General features: G+C 40.6%; 1 protein-coding gene across 1 annotated transcript in view; it reads right to left on the bottom strand.

Annotated features, from left to right (window-relative positions):
• PPIL2 (peptidylprolyl isomerase like 2) overlaps positions 1 to 17,806 on the bottom strand; it is a 73,989-nt gene that overhangs the window by 3,147 nt on the left and 53,036 nt on the right. The window contains exons 15-19 of the mRNA XM_042805235.1: positions 14,289 to 14,406; positions 11,617 to 11,673; positions 1,359 to 1,431; positions 1,139 to 1,201; positions 518 to 657 (exon numbers count right to left, since the gene is read on the bottom strand). Coding sequence (XP_042661169.1) covers positions 518 to 657; positions 1,139 to 1,201; positions 1,359 to 1,431; positions 11,617 to 11,673; positions 14,289 to 14,406 — 451 coding nt within the window. The remainder of the gene's footprint in view (positions 1 to 517; positions 658 to 1,138; positions 1,202 to 1,358; positions 1,432 to 11,616; positions 11,674 to 14,288; positions 14,407 to 17,806) is intronic.

Here is a 17,806-nt window from a genome sequence, read left to right as displayed (position 1 = left end):
AGCAAGCCTGGGAACCTGCTCCCCTTTCCGGCCCTTTCAGTTGTGCTGGTACAACTGTTTGTGTGGCTGAACAGGGAACCAGATCAGCAGCCTGATATGGGCTTAAGGCAACTGCTTTGTGCAGAGGAGAAGCTGCTAAAAGAGAAACAACTGTGGGACCGTGGCCTTCAGGAATAGCTGCAGAAGAGGAAAAGAATAAAAGATGGTGTAGGAAGTGACACAGTACAGTTCCTCAAGGACTTTTGAGTTGTGAAAGTGTATCTACAGTTCTGAAGTCAGCACATGCTGTTAAAGACTAACTTGGTCACATTCAAGTGCTAAAAGTTCAGTTAACTTGTAATCTCGAAAACCAACAGAAGTAGAGAGAAATGCTTAACTGTTAGGACTGCATGATGGTGTCTTTGCAAACCCTGCTGGCACAAACCACACATCTGAGCAATGGCACTGGACAGGGTCAGTGTCCAGCAGGAAAGGCAACTAAAACATTCAACAAAGATCAGACGGGCAGGGAACTCACGCTGCAGCCATGTTAATGTATTTTCCAATTCCCTGCCGGTAAGTTTTAGGAGTCTGGACCTCTTTCTTTGGTGGGACCACCTCAGCTTTTATTTTGGCTGCTTCTTCTTCTAGCCGGACCTTCTCTCTTTCTGCAGCAACCTGTGGGAAGCAAAGAGTGCAATCTATTGCAAGGACTAGCCCAAAGTAAGGAGAAAATGTCTACAATACTTTGAAGCTTTAAAGCACTCTAAAACAGCAATCAGCACCACTGTGATTACAGGGCAGACTTGAGGAGGCAGACCTCAAGGGCCACTACAAACAGGCTGTCTGCAGCCATTATAACAAAACTCCTCTTTTCTCACCTGCAGCTACCCATAGCTATTGTGGGCATTTGGGAAGGAAGCCAATGTAAGCTTGATGGACTGGGAGCCATGCCAGACTCTGTTACAAGACCTCTCTGCTGAAAGAGTGGCGGTGATCCTGGCACACAAGGCAACGCTGAATGGCAGCTGTTTAATCTTAGCTCGCAACCATATGGGCCAGGGGGCTGCCCATGTTCAAAGAAAAGGCATTAAGTTACACAGTTCACCAAAGAAGAGCTCTGGCCTTTCAAAAAAACCAACCAACCAACCATCCTCACCTGGGCATCTGCCTCTTCATATGGATCAACAAAAACGGTGGTTGTCTGAATTCGTATTTCCTCCTGGGAGTAGAAGAGAAGAGCAAATCAATCTGCTGATTAAGTTGCACCATCTCCCCCAAGTCTGACTTTCAGAGAAGTCAGTGGGGTGAACTGCAGTGCCATGTCAGGCCATATGTGTTCACTCCCTCCTGCACAGCCCCTCATCCTTCACACGTACCTTGGGACGGTCTGTTTTTGGGTCACTTTCCACATTCTCCATAGCAGTCAGAGTCTCAAAGCCACCAACCACCCTAAAAGAGGAAGGACACAATTTCCAGCTGTCACAACACACTCAAAATATTCCTGCACCCTTACATCTAATGTATCTAATTTATCCCCCTTTACTCTAGAAGATTTTTAAACCATCATGTTTGGGGGAAGGGCGGTCAGCAACTGTATTTTGGAAGACCTAAGATAATGTCATTCAGTGTGGAAGGTAAGAATTTTTTCTCAAATCTGGGAGTTGAATTTAAAATTAACCAGAACATGGAAAAGTCAAGCACGCTGAGGCAAAGCAAAGGCATTTGTTGAAAAACCCAGTAGCCACAAAAACCAGCAAGATGGAGAACGAGTGACTGTGGACAGTCACCTGTGTAAGGCACAAATCCATTTCAAAATGGATTCACCTGCTACATCCATAGATTTGGAGCTCATTTGTTACTCCCATGAGCTTTGAAAAACAAGCCAACAGACAGTTAAGAAAGCAAATGTTTTCATTAACTTCAGATTTTTTACTTTTTGGTTTGTTTGTGTTTTTTGCTTTTTTTTTTTTTTTTTTTTTAAATTGTATATCAAACCAAAGAATGTTATTAGGAAGAAAGGGAATTGTAAATATGGCACTACTGGAAAGTGGTGACGTAGCTGTCCGTAATGACACCAGTAATGCAGAAAGTGCAGGATTGCTCCAGAAGCGCAACACAACCATGAGCTCGTGAGGGCCCTGGGAAGGCAGCAGAGCATCAAGTCACAGCCACAAGATAACACCAGCACACTTTTCATTGCAGTTTTTATCTAAGAGGATGTTAGATCCATGGCTTCCCATTTTTCATGTCAACATATCCAAATACTTGCTTGAAGATATTTAAGGGAGGCTGAAGATTTTCTAGGACTGTTGCATGTTCATTTTCCAAAAAAGTGTGGAACAATGGGAAAATTCCAGAGAAGGATATTTAGAACGGATAAATGGGATGACCCAGATAATTATAAGCCTGGCATCCTGGCACCTATCCCAGCAAAATAATGGAATAGCGGAGACAGGACATGATTAAGAAAGAAAGGAAATAAGTAACCGCAATCAACAAGGTTTTGTGGAAAACAGAGTCTGTCAAACAACCTCCTATCTTTGAGACAACAGATGTGGTTAACAGGGATAACAGCACCCATGGAACAGACTTCTGGAAGGCGGCTGATATTTTGATTGAGAAACCAGAATGATATGAACACAGCACACATTAAATAAAAAATGAGCTGACAGGTGTCAAAATCTAATTTTAAATAGGAACCACTGAGTCAGTCTGTTTCCAGAGGGGTCCTGCTTGGGATGAGATCTTGGTCCCTGGGTATTTAACACTTTTATCCACATCATCATCCCCAATTAAATTTGAAAACAGCTATACTTAGAAGAGCAGTAAATAAAGATGAAGACAGGCCACTGATGCCGAGCAATCCAGATACCTTAGAAAAGCAGGCTGTAGCTGGACAACATCTGTTTTAACAGAGCCAAGCCACATGGCCAGGAACCAAAAATACAGCCCATATTACTGGCTGTGGGACAATGAGAAGCATCCATAATTATCAAAAACACTGCTCCTGGAGCCAGAGGAGTTTGGGGCCGGGAGCTCAGCAGTATGGGACAGGAGCTGGCCATAAAGGAGCCCAGGGCTGCCCATGGGATGGGGAAATCTGAAAGCCAGCAATCCTCCAGCCTTTGCAGGGTGGCAACTGTTTTGAAACCTGATTGCTGGGATTACCAGGACTCCTGTACCAAGACAGGTAGGCTGTCAAGGCCTAGGCAGGTAAAACAGAGGAAAAGAAATTTAAATGAAACTGGTGGGGAAAAAAAAAAAACCTCAACTGGTGGAATATGTAGAGTGTTTTATCACCTAACTCTGCTTTCATCAAAGAAATAAGCAACACCTCAATCAAAACATACATCATATTCACATCCACCTTTATACACTTCTCCTGGGATCTCTCACTCTTGCAGGTGTTTCACACAGGAGCCGTCTCCAGTCCCAGCACAACAGTCTGCCCAGCCAGCACCAGCATAGCCCCTGGTTGCCACCTCCGATGGTCTGAGATGATCCGGCTGAGAAATACATCTTCTACCACCACTCCACACCATACTATTCATATGTCTCACATACTCCTCCCAAGAGCCACGTTAACCAAAGGAAACGGGCTGATAGCCATGGTCTGAGAGGCAAGTGGGTCCTTTTCATTCAACAGCCCTTGTGCTTCGTGCAGCACCACTGCCCCTCACTGCTGCCCTCCTGGCCGGGACAGGCACTAAACACACCCAAACAGACAGACCCCATCACAGAAAATAAAACGATGCAAGTCAGAGAAGGTGCTGCTCCGCACCTCTGCCCTGAGCAGAGCCATCCTTGCTAACATTTTGTTGCTGCTGCACTGCTCCAGACTTCTTCCCTTTACTCCCCAAGGGCCTGTTGGTATTCTGTAATCAAGTTGTGATTTTTAAGAGCAATTAAAAAACATGTATGCAGGCTAGAACAGCCTCACTCATTTGCAACTGCAGGTAGCATGCTGGGGGAAGCTGCACAGGGCTTGAAGACCCTGCATGAACTTTGGAAAGTTCATAATAAAAACTCAATTTTAAAATCCTCCTCCAGGCCAATATCAGATCCACTTATAATACTGATGATTAACACACAGCCTAAGATATTTTCACTGTATTTTAATTGCCCCTGAAGGAAACTTCTGATTTAATACTGGAGGATTTTCTAGCCAACAGCTCCACTCATTATCTGCTCGTATGTTTTCCTTTAATTAGGTTCTGATAATTTGAAATAGCCAGATCAGCTATGCACTGGCAATCTCAACTGAGTAATCCCTTAGCCCATACCTAGACCTCCCATAATATCAGCCCTAATGCATTTTGGTGATGCTCAGGCATCTTCAGTCACTACGCTGATTAAACTTTATTGGGAACACTTCGTCACTTGTACATTTTAAAAGGCTGTAATAGATGTGGCATTCACAGGTCATCAGTAAATGACCTAAATAGTCTATTTTCACATGATTATAAAGGGCTAAGGGGGAAGAAGACAAAGTTGTTATGCTTGCAGAGCATGTAATTCTCTTTTTTTCTTAGCCTCTCCTCTCTAAAATGGACAACTGCTTTCTTTTACACACCTGCATTCTCTAACATTTTGCAGAGAGAGAATCTCTATGCATATTACAGTGTCAGGATAGTGAGTTTTATGTCTTCAGACACTGCCATAATACCAATTAAAAAACAAAAATGTTGAATACAAACCACCAGTTCAGAGAATAGAGCTCTGACCAGAGGAACTGGAAATAATTTACTAGTCACTTTTGTTCAGAGAGCTCTTGGAAGCTCTGCCAAGGATCAGTCTCAGCTGAGGCTAGTGTTTGATCAGTAAAAATTAAAATCCAACAAGAACAAGATCTGATTGCAAACATCACCTGTCCAGTAAAAACTAAACTACACACAGTAATCAGGGCAGTCATGGCTGGATGCAAAAACATTGAATATTCCAACTTAAGGTCTCAAACCATAAAGGATTTTGCAAAATTTCATCTGATTTGTCTAAGTAGAGAGCCAATGTACATGCAGGCTCTTGAAACATTACATGTGTTATTGTCAAATCTCATGATGTTACGTTGCATCACTAAAATCAGTTTGATGAGATATAATGTGTCTAAGCCCATGCACTGGCATCTGTCACATCAATTGCTCCTCACAGAATGGGGAAACCAACATGCCAGAGTAGTTTTGGGGATTCTTTGTCTGTCCCACAACATACCTTCTGGGTAAGAAGAAAAGCTCACAGATATCTTGCCAAGAAAAAAGCCCATACAAGTTATATGTAGAAAAGACCATCAGATTGGTACATGAAAGCATTTCTAAAAACCTCTAACGAGAGCACCAGTACTTAATATTATTCTAATATTCACTAACAAAAAGATAAAATCTGTTGTATGAATATATCTGAGTCTCAGCATAAGAAACTCTGTACATATTTTGCATTAAAACAAAATGAAAACTCCAGAAGTTCAGACTAATATCCCTTTATACTCTTTACATGTGTTAAGTGTGTTACATGTGTGTTACATGTGTGACATAGCCCTTCTCATGCAATGTCACTTGTGCTAAGTTGGGAGCACAGCAGGGAAGGGAAGGGAGAAGAGAAGAGCTGAAACAAGTTTAACCTTTTCCACTGCTTCTGGCTCTATTCCTTTTACAAGGTGCCACCCATGACTTGTCCTAAATTGACTAAGTGAGATTTACACAGTGTTCAGATGACATCCTACAGTGAAAAGAAGGATACCTTCAAAACACCATTTACATTACGACAACCCGTGAAACTGAGGGTTTGCTGTGTACTTCCAGTAGATGCTGAACAGAGAAATGATGATCTCAACTATATATTTAGCTCAGCATCCCTGAGACAGCTTGTTGTATTTTTAGAGGAGCTTGATAAATGTTGCATTACATTTAAGCATGGATGACAAGGTAGGTACATTTAGGTTTTTTCTGTTAGCATAGAAATGAAAACAAAAATGTGCCCTTGCTTGTGCAATTCTGTTTTCTTGAAAAATGAACTAAGTTAGCACTGGAAATCTTTGCATTTCAAATTTAGAGATGTTATTTAAGATCTTACTTCCTGTTAAGCCTCCTTTATGCAAACTAGTAACCTTGCTTTATAACCACTGCCAATGTCTTTGCACGAAGTATAAGTGAAATATCTGGAGGAAGCTTTATCCATTTGCAATATGCCAGTGAAAGTCTCGCTGCTACATTAGTTAGTTCTGCACCCAAAGAAAACTGTAGCTCCCTGCAAGTCTCACAGACATTCACACATTGACTTCCTATTTCTCATATTTTTGTTTAAAAGAATTATAGGAATTAAACCTTATGCAATGCTGAGGATGGCAGCAGTCCCAGATGATAGAGTTTCCTGGTCAGAAGATGATAGAAGAACAATGTCTGGACTTTTTTTTAAAAAAAAAGCTTTAAACTAGAAACAGAAACCAGAAAGACACACTGTTGTTTTGCAAACACATTCTGCCCTCAAGGTTATTTTTATAAAAAGGAGTACATACATTTATATACACACAGAAAGTGAACAATACATACATGCACAAACACTTACACTGAAGACAAAATGTTTTCTATGTATACACCCAATCTGAAATGGAGCAAGCAATTTGAACTGGCAACAAGGATGCAGTCAAAACATCTCAATCTCTCATAAGGGCTTAATCTAGCAGGCGAGACACAGTAATGAAGGGTGCTGAAATAATAAAAAAGCTTGGAAAAAGCATTTTGAAACTAGACTCAACAGATGAACCTGGCGTGTAAGGGCTTCTGTGTTTTGGCACAGGTTCCTCTTCAGAGCTCATACAACTGTCTTGGAAACGGCAGCAGCCCTCGTGCAGCTCTGACCGCCCAGTCCCCCTGTGCTACATGAAATCACGGCCACGGCTTCCACAAGGAAGCCTGGTTTATTTTCCCACCTTGCTCTTCACTCCTATCCTGGTGCCTGGGGAGCAGACGGCAGTGCAATATTAGGTCAGGCTCCCTTCACAGATGCAGTAACAGAATCAGCTTTTCCCCTGTCACACACTTTCTCTGTTCTTCAGATGTATTAAAGCAGAAGAGCCACAGGAGTTTCCCAGCTTAGAAGCTATTAGGGTTCACCCTTTCAAATCATACAGGAATGTTACAAGTGGAAACAGACACTGTGTGTTACTTAACCCTACTGGGTAACTGAATAATGCCTGATAGTTGTTTTATGTAGCTAATTACTTTAGAGAACAAGAGTTACTTTCATTGCCCCACTGTACAGAATTACAGTAGCAAGTATTAAACAGGTTAAGGAATACTTACTATAGAGTGATACTTATCCAAGGAAAGAAAACTCTCTTCCACAAAAGCAGCTGTCAAGGGGAGGAGGGAAGAAAAGACAGGACTAAGCTGAGTGCATGTCAGCTACTGACCCATGCCTGCAATTTCACCAAGTTTGAGGTTTCCCAAACCACCCTTTTCATTATTTCTGGGAACAAGAGAATTGAAGAATAAGCAGCAGAAACCTCTAGAGATAGTTAGAAGTTATCTGCATTAAGCAGATACATGCAGCCATGTACAAAAGGGAAAACTGTCCTCCATATACTTATCTCCTGTGTCAGTTGCCATAACCTTTTCTTAGTTCTTGAAACACACAACTGATGCTCTAATAAACACACAGATCATTTCCAGCTTTGCCACCCTGACCACAATACTTTTCTCTCCACTCTCTCTACTGTACTTCTTTTTATCACATCACCTACATCCAGCCTGCCCTCACTTTCAAGCCCATCATGTTCTGATTGTCCTAAATCTCACCCAAAATTCAGAGAGAACATTTCTCTCCTCCTGCTGATCAGCATGGCTCAATCACCTTCCACTATTATTTTAAACATGCACTTCTTCATGTGTCCCTTTAGCTTTGGAACAGGCTACCCCAAAACATCCACAAAGCCATCTCATTTTTCCTGGGGTTTGCTTTTTCCTTGGTTCTGAAGAATGTGCAAACTGTCTGTGGAAGATAGGCTGAAAGGGGTCACTATTGTGACTTCCCTGTTTTATGCAGTCTCTTTTCTATTTATCCAGCTCTCTAGGACAGAAATTATGTCTCTATTTTTGCTTATAAAGGGCAAATATACCAGATCTCTGATCCACAGGAGCTCTGGGCCATTGGAGTAATAGAAAATATAATAACAACACTGATGGGATGTGCTTGCATCTAAATTTCATAAAGCACATCAGACAGGAATCACACATCAGCCTATGCGTGTGTTTTGGCTGTAACATGCCTGTAGCTTATGCAGCTCACACAACAGCTGAACTCCCAGTTATGGCATGGGTAAAAGGGAGAGCCCCCTGCCACAGCCCGTAACAGCAGCAGACAGGACCTTCCCCGTGTAGCTGTCACCTGAAATTGCTTTTCATCCACTCTGTGCAGAGCAAATGCATGCTGGTTGGTTTACATTATTTGAGTTTCTAAATTAAACCTCTTACCAGCAAGCTAGAAGCCAACAAAAGCCACCAGTTAGTTTTCACATTAATTACAGCATTCTCTAAGTCAAGAGAAGTGGTAATTACCAGAAATGGTAATTACTAATTTAATCTAGGCAGCTCTGCTGGAGCAGGAAATCCATGCAGCCTACAACACAACTCCAAGGGAAGGCATTCTTCTTTCACTCTCTGCTTTAGTTTTTGCTCCCCATCCATGACAAATTATCACCTTTATTTTCAGTAACATCTGTCCTCATTATTGCCATGGTGGGCAGCACAATCATGACAAGATGCCTTGCCTGATCTCCAGCCACAGCCTTCTCCGGAGACTTGAAAATTCCAGTGCACCAAGCCAGACACGCGCCACCTCTTCACAGTCCCACTGCCTGCAGCTGGTGTGTTTTCCAAACATACTTAACAGCCAAACATCCAACATTAATAGCTGCTACTACACAAAAACTGTGTTTCAAACCAGTGGGGACATGAATAAGGTGCAGCTTCAGAGAAGGAACTTTTCAATGTTCCATCCCACACAGGACCAAAAAAAAAACAAAGGGGTGGGGAATGGCTGATCTTTCACTCTTTTTTGTTCCCCAAAGTATGGAAAGCCTGCTGAAAAGTTCTATACAAATTACAAACAGCTCAGATTCTGCTCTCAAAGATACATACGTGACACTCAGTAACATGAACCAGAGCCACACAGAAATAGGTGAGGGTGCAGTTGAGATCAAAGTATTTAGGTTTTTATATTAACTAAAATAAGTAATCCTCAAATCTATATGAAAGTCACAACAGGCCAGTAAGCATCCAATTAAGACAATCCAATTTAACATTCATGGAAACAAAGAATTCTGATTTCGTAAGTTCATTCTATTCTTAAACCTAGATATTACACATAGATATGCTTCCCAGATATTATTGTGCTATACAGTCTAAGATCAGATACAGTCACAAAATCTCAGAAACACCCAGGATCTAAAATAGCAAACTGAAGCTGGAGTTTCACTGGAGATACAATCTCTGGAGTCTTTTGGCTTTTATGGTTTTTAAAAACAAATGCTGGTAAAAACAGCTAAAGGATTTTGATGACAGAATATAGATCTTAAAATCTGCACACAACAGCCTTTTATATTAAAATTGTAGGTAAATTCAATTATTCACGTATTCAATTTATAGATTAATACAGAGTGATTGGAATGCACCTATCCCAGCATCTTCATTTTTTGCATTATTTGAATTAATCTTCATTTACGTTCAAGAGAGTCCAAAGGAAAATTCACTTGCTTTGTGTTCATACGAAGATATCACTCAGTTTTCATGCAGGGAGCCAAATCTGATTCTAAACCAACATTTTTTAGAAAGTTTTTCCTTTGTATTCCAGCTAAGAATATTTGCAATGCTGAGAAAGCAGCACCACTTCTTTACTCTGGCAACTAACTTCAGGTTTCTGTAGTAACAAGGACAATTAAAAAAATTAAGGCAGTCTTTGATAAAACTGCATAAATCTCTTCAATATACACTTAACCAGATTTACTTGGACTGAAGTAATTCCTCTATAAAGGGCAAAGTACAGTGTGAAACATCATTTGAGCTATTTTGCTCATAAGGTACTTTAGATGTTATGCACAATGCAAAGACTTTTGAGAACACACTCCCTGCTCCACAGTAAGCTCAGCTACTCTCTAAATTCTTTCCTTTTGAATTATGGTAAAAGTGAAGCACACTGGGGGAACACAGAAAAGACACTGGAGGACTACGCAGGAGGCTCACTGAAGCCTTGTTGCATCCAGAACTGAAGAACAGTCACATTTTCAGCTGAGCTGTCCTAACCAAAATACTATTTGATGAGGCAGCAAGCTCAGGTTAACAGCATTACCGTGTGGGATTTAATGGGATTTTTGCAAGGAGGACTGAAATTGTAGCTTAAGTGAAATAGTCTAAAGATACGGGCAATGTAACTCCTCCAAGAATATATTTGCTTTCAGTTATCTGCTTTCACTGAACAACAAAGGAACTTTAAATTTTTCTAGGACAGACCTGAGAAAGGAATAAGAAATATATTTCAAAGGGTGCAACTATTGCAGAATCAGTATTGGAACTAACAGCACTAAAATAATTGTTTAAAATGAAGCCAGTTTCTGCCTCAAGAACTCACAGGCAGAGAAGATGGATTACATATATCACTTTCATTGTACAGTGCAGCTGTATGACGTCCAATCAATGTAAACAGCACATGCATTTATTTTCAATTACTGCCTTTCAAACCGATAAAACTATGGAAAGAATAAAAACCAAATCTTCATTTAAATAAGACTGTAAAATCCTCAGGAACTACCAATGAAACAGGCTAGTAAAATTCCCCTTTCTGCCATTTGCACTGAGGCATTTGTTAGAACAGCTATGCATGACCTGGTAAATACCATGTATCTGCAACACAGAACACAAAGAACAAATCGTAACATAAAGATTTTGTAGTATCTTCTGTAATAAATACCTTGATCTTTATCATGTGATGGCTTGACTGGAAAAGACTTTTGGAAGATGCATTTGTATAAAGAATGAAGTTCCCTTGCTGTCTTGGCATTGGTAAAATCCTTATATATATATATATACACACATAAACATGTATGTATGTAAACACACATGCGCATACAAACATACAGATTTTATACTGATGATAATTGTCAGGAATAAAAGAACTGAAGAATAGAATAAAAAAGAATAAAAGGGTCCAAAAGACCTAACCTATGCAGAAGCTCTATGCTCTATGCCATGATGAAGAGCAGCCCTGTCATGACTAATTTCCTGGTTGACAGCTCATAAGAGGATGAAAGCAGTGTTGAAGAGGTAATCTCTTGTGTCCCAGAAATTAGCATGCACAAATATTAACATGGTTGGTTACAGGATGATGATTACTTTGTTCATGACTCCCTGGAGGGCCACACACAAAAGGGAAGTAAGGCAACTTACAGTGATGGAAGGAGGAAAAAAGGGCAGAGTCCGATGCCTGGCACTGGTGTGATGTCAGCCACCTACTCATGACCAGAACTGGATTGTGAGCTAGGATTTTGCTCCAGTTCAATTGCAAGAGTCACTAGATTCTTCCCTTTAGACTTCAGACACACAGAAGAGCATGTCTGCTATACTGTTGCTCATAATATCCTTTGCTTACCTTCCAAAAACTGTATGCTTCTTGTCCAGATATGCACAAGAACGGAATGTGATGAAGCTGGAGGGAATAAAGACGTAATGGTTAGCGTATTATCTCACTGACACTCAACAACAGTCAGTAATGCTTAAAAACAGAAGCTGTATGCAAAAGCTCTCTGAAAGAAGACAAGCCCCTCTCCCTCTCTGGCTCTTCTCTGAGAGGCCCACTGGCCAAACGTCCTTTAACTCCTCCGTTTTGTGGGTTTCACCTAATTTTTACACTGTACTAACACCCCTAAACATTACCCCAAGTATGGTGACTTGCACAAAATCCAAAATTAATCTAAGCATCTGCCTCCTTGGCCACACAGGCCCTGGGAAGCTCAGGCAGGACAGGGAGACGTGCATCCTGCTTGACAAATACATTTCCTGTGCATGATTGGGAGCTTGCATCCAGCAAATACAGTTACATAACACAACAGTCTCTGCCAGTGTAAACTTATATCTTTTAAGATATTTACTTTTTGCATTTTTCTTCCATTAAATTGGCCTGTCAGTGATCCATTTCTCCTCTGGACAGAGTAAGTTTGTGCTTCGGATGCAAACGTGGCAGAAGAATAATTCAAAGCGTCAGAAGTAATGCAAACCTGTGAAACTTGGATTTTTAATTTTTAATTAATTGGACTTTTAATTTTCAGGGGTTGCATTTTTAAAAGTAAATGTGGAAACTAAAATAACAAATCCAAAGCCACTTTTACTACTAAAACTTTTCTATAAAGCTTAATGCTTCTTTAGAAGACTTGGACTACAAGCGTATGAGACAGAGGTTTCCATGCTGTGGTCTACAGACCACGATGGCCCATCTTGGCTGGACATGCAGTACTGGCTCTCCTCCCTGTCTCCATCTGTTACACTACATTAGAGACAGCTAAAAATACAGAAGCATTCCAAAAGCACTTTTCCATATAAGCAACTGCCTCAGGAAGTTATATGATTGCAAATAGGAGGGGCTGCAATCTGACAATCTATTAAGACGTAGCTTGCCCTAGGAAAGTTTTGAGATGCTGTGCAGAATGCAAACTCCTACACAGGGTAAACATTACACCTTAGCCTTGTGCATTAGTTCTTTGTACCATGTTATTCACAAATATCCAATGCTTAAGATTATCAAGTGGTCAGTTACGTATCACTGTCATGAAAAAATCTGAGCAGTAGCAGATATGCAGAGAAAGCTTCTCATCCACTGCTGCAATCAAAATAAAATTAAGGACAATGGAATTAACATAACTCAGGATGATCCCAGAGAAGTCCTGAGCATTATTTAAGCATCACTTTACACAGGGGGTCCAGCTCACTCTGCACTGCAGTCCCTATCACCTATGTGGAAAGTATTCACCCAGTTCCTACGGTCACAACAGCTGCCAGAAGTGTCTACACGTTGTCTAGGAAGCTTTATAAATATGGGCAGCTGGTGTCTCTCAGGGATTTCACATATAAAGGAATTTCATATTTCATTTGCAAATTTTAGGGAAATGTATGATCACATTTACAGCAGCAGATGATGTGACTTAATATGGCACATCACTCATGAACTATCAACTATCTCTATAACATTTGTTTCTAGAATACCTTTTTTTCTAAAAAAAAAAAAAATAGCCCCTACTCTCCCCTGATTTAGCACCTGAATGCTAGCAATAGCATTCAAATCCAAAATAAGCTCTACAGCAACTCGATCCTGCAAACTGCTCAACATGTGCTTAGCCTTAAGTGCATAAGTAAGCCCATTAAAGGCCCTGAGACAAGCACTTGCGTTTAATTAAAGCTAACCACACCACTGCATAGTTTACAAGCCATAGTAATACTTAGCATCATGAAGACCAACACCAAGAACCCTCTCCCCCTCTCCCCAGTCCCAACACACTCAGTACTGTACACACACTCACTCGCCTGGGGCTCCCAATGAAAGTACAACCTTTTTCTATTGCAGTAGTTAGAGAGCAACCAATAGTTGGCTCAAAGTGACATAGAACATTTTCAAGACTGCAGGCAAACAGTATTAATGTTATACATAAAGGAGGTTACTACAACTTCTGTATCTTTAAATTTCATTTGTTGTTCTTCCTGCTTCTTCATTTATTTCTTCCTCGCTTCAGTCCTCATCCTGCTTTCGAACAATGAAACCCAAGTCATTCTCAGCCTTAGATTCTGCATTCTGCCACATCTGGGTTCTACACATTTCAACAGTGCAGAACTGTTCTCATTTATTTTAAATCAGGTGAGTTAAAAGAAGCAATATTTCCACAGAGTATATGTTTCATGTCATTAAGCCCTTTCAAAAAGTTCAATACAGGGCTAAATTTAAACAGAGTGGAGAGGTGTAATGATCTTGCAGGGATAACACTTGGGCGGGCACTGACAAAAACGAACAAAAACTTCAAATCATAAAAACAGAAAAGACAAATTAATGACAAAAGACAATTAAATCTACAGGTCTTCTTGCTGTGCATCACTTTGCTTTTAGATCAGGTAACAGCAGCTGAAGCTACCCTGATTTCAACATGCAGCACTTGATAGAATATTTCACTTGACTGAACTTTAAAGAGTACCTTGCAAAATGTCATTTGTTTTCTTAAAAGAGTAAGACACAATGTCTAGAGGGAAGCAATAAAACACAAAAAGCAAGTGACTACTTACAACTGTGATTTGTTTGTGTTGGGTCCCGAATTTGCCATACTAAGAACACCACGTCCAGTGTGGGACAAATTGGGCTTAAATTCATCTTTGAAAGGTTTTCCCCAGTAAGATTCTCCTCCTTAAAAAAGATGACAGAAGAAATGTTCGTTTTCATTAGTTTCCCACTATATTTCATCACAGGTGCTGATGCTAAATTCAAGGTTTCTGGCACTTCTGATCACTACAGATACAATACATTCTTACCTTATCCCTATCACTAGGTTAGTATTTGAGCATGCCCTTGAAATCAGATGTTTGTAACTGGCAACACAATTCCATGTCCCCACACTATCAGCTGCAACAGACCAGACTGTTTATCAGCAGCATTATATATTGTGTGCTGAAGAACTGTCAAGGATTTAATTTTTTACTGCTGGTCTTTTTTCTTCTTTGAGACATTAGATCTTTAAAAGTGGCTTCCTCACAAAACATAGAGCGAAGAATTACTAGTTTAATTGCCCTCTGAATATAGCATTGATTCTGGAAATGAAATATTAGGGAGATGAAATACATAGAAATATGTTCACAGAATCAAGTAAGAACCATAAGCTCAAATGCTTAATTCCTGGCTAAACAATGAAGAATGATGATATATATTCCTCCAAAATAAAAGGCAAAGATTAGATATTTGGACTAGATACCTGGATGATGTAAACACTTAAATGCAATGAAGTCAAAAGGATGATAAAACTTTGCACAAGCTGCAGTCTCAGTCCTCCAAAACTGATTTCTTTTCTGTGTCTGTGGACAACAAGGGTCTGGGAGACCTCTCCTCCTGGCTGTCATTTTTACATTATTTATGACAGATCTGACATTTTCATTTGTACTTTCCTCCAGGATCATTCTTAATAAGAAAAATGAAGGCTGAGATGACTCATAGTTTTACAGTCAAATCCATAATCTTGTTTGACCAACCATGAAAAAATATTTCACCTTAGGATAGCATTCAAAATAAAACTGACAAAATTATCCAAACAGGCAGCAAGACCGGTCCATCTGCAGAACTGGCTCATGAATCTTCTAGAGTAACTGTAACACTTGTGAAGCACGAGATCAGTATAGGATCTGCAATGCTCAACGGCTATTTGCACATGTAATATAGAAAAGCAATTTGATGATATGGCTGCACAGGCAAGCAGCAAAAACTAAGGAATAAAACAGGCTCCTACTGACAACCTTATGCAGAAAATCACAGGAGTGCATCAAATGAGAAAAGAGTTTCAGATGATACCATGAAAACAAAGCATCACAGGTGAATGGCTGCAAGTAGAACTAAGTAAGCGAGAAATTTTGGAAGTGACCCACTTAAAAACCCAATTAATCATGCTCAAAATCCCTATTAATAGAGTTGAGTGTTGCCTGCTCTGTAATTTGACAAGAGGCAGCAAAAGGGGACAAACCCTGTAGGGATTTTCTGCAACAGGAGTAGAGAAGGAGTGATTACTTCAGCAGTTTTTGGCTATTGAATATTTAAAAATCAACTGAGTTGCATCAGCTTGATTCCATATATCAATCCCTTCCAGCAGTGGGTGAAAGGGTCATGGTACATCTGCAGCCATCTCTAATGTCTTGAAGATGGATCCAAAGCCCACCTATTTTAGCCAAACCCAAAGTGTTCAACCTATTAGAAAATGTCTTACCACAAGCCAGTAATTCTCTTTGCTAATGAATGTCCCTGTGTGTTCCTATTTGCTAAGAGGTTACTTGTGCAATGCCTTGGTTACCTGCCTGCTTCAGAAGAACAAAGTTCTTTCAGGTTAGTAAATAAGTTACGCTCAGAATATAGTGAGATTCCACAACAAATGCTGTCCAAGACCAGAAACACATCCACAAAGCCTGTAGACCCACTGCCCATCAATAGCACCATGCTCTGGGCACTAATTCTCTTTCCCTCTTTGCCCTTCCCATTTTTCACCTTTCCACTTTGGTCTGGCCTGGCGGGGCACCATTGGAGACGAGCTCTCTGCCACACAACCACGCTGCTGTGGTACCACTGCTCAGGCCCTGCATTTCTGCTCTCTGCCGTGGCCGCAATAAGAAACTTCACTTGGACTTCCCTTATAGAAATACGTAATTTTCCTTCAAAGAACCTCTTGAAGGAGTGCCTTATTATTTGTAAAGCAGATGCACTTGCTATGAGTCTTAACCTAAAGGAGTGTTTGTTGTCTAGAAATTTTCAGATGATGTGCAAACATGAACACATCCTATTGAGATGGTACACAGCAGCAAGTGGCCAAACCCTTGAGTCAGTTACACCCTTCATACGCTTTCAGCTGATGCTGAAATACAGTGTTGTCAAGCTGCTGAAAGAGGGTGGAATCAATCCTGAAGCCTTTGCTGGTCAGGAAAATAACTCAAAGGGAAAGAGAAAAATTGTGAATGACAGAGAGACTCTCTCTTTCTGGCACAAAAAGCAGCCAGGCTCAAGAGCTTGCAGACAGGAGTAATGAGCCATGATCTTTAGGTTTTAGAATATTTATTTTTGTGTTATTTCATTTCAGATCATACACTGCAGGTCAGAATGAATCTCATATGTATGAAGGCTAACTTTGGTTCATTCCAATTCTCTGGAAATAAGTGCTAATATTTTAGTAGATAGTTACAGCATGAGGTCCAGTCCCTGCCTCCCTCTCTTGTCTGCCATCCAGCTGTTTCCAAGGCTAATTCTGTCTGCCTGGGAGCTGCAGGCAAGAACAGAGAATGGCCTGTGCAGCATTTGCCTAAAAGGCCAGACATCCCATAAAAGACATAGCTGAAGTGTCTGTGGAGGCCTGGCAGCATGGACTGGCAAGGGGTGGTGGAGACACTGCAAAGGGAGTGAGATAGTGCAGGAACAGTTTGGGGTTTGGGTTTGTTTTTTTTGTTTGTTTTTTTAAGAAAAACTCCAAACTTTTAATTTAAGAATACTTTAAACAAAACACAAAAGCGCCCCAAATGTATTCTCCTTAAATTAAAAATAGCCTGAATGTGCTGTTTGTCAAACTCCTGCTAACCTCTGGAATCATTCCAAGCTTCAAGTATCTGCCTGAAGCAGGACCAAACAGAGCAAGCCAAAAGATGGTGAGTTAAATGTATACATTTTTTTCATTACTGAAAACCAGAATCACCTTCTCTCTGAAGACAAAGTACAGATCCCTCATCAGTCTACTGCCATGACAGCACAATGCTCGGCCAGAGGGCTCTGGAACGGGCACTTTAGGTCCTTAAATTTTGCTTTCTATGGTTGAGCTCAATGTAAACTTGGAAAAATAACTCAAAGGCTCCAAACCCTACTACTACTAATTAGGAGGCATTCGGAAGTACCTAGAAGATTTTACTCTGTTTATTCTCAGCACAGCTGGGAGGTGTGGCTGTGCCATCTCCCTCATTTTCTGAAAGCAGACTGGATGTAGACAGAGGAGGTGGGACTGTCACACTGTCTAGCTCTAGTCCTCTCATGTTACACTCCCTGTATATGCCATAAAGAGAGGAGGCTCCTC

Source organism: Tyto alba, unplaced genomic scaffold (assembly GCF_018691265.1).
Source record: "Tyto alba isolate M040663 unplaced genomic scaffold, T.alba_DEE_v4.0 Super-Scaffold_44, whole genome shotgun sequence".
Lineage (NCBI taxonomy): Eukaryota > Metazoa > Chordata > Aves > Strigiformes > Tytonidae > Tyto > Tyto alba.
Note: the sequence above shows the minus strand (reverse complement) of the source record. Positions and strands in the feature narration are given on the sequence as shown.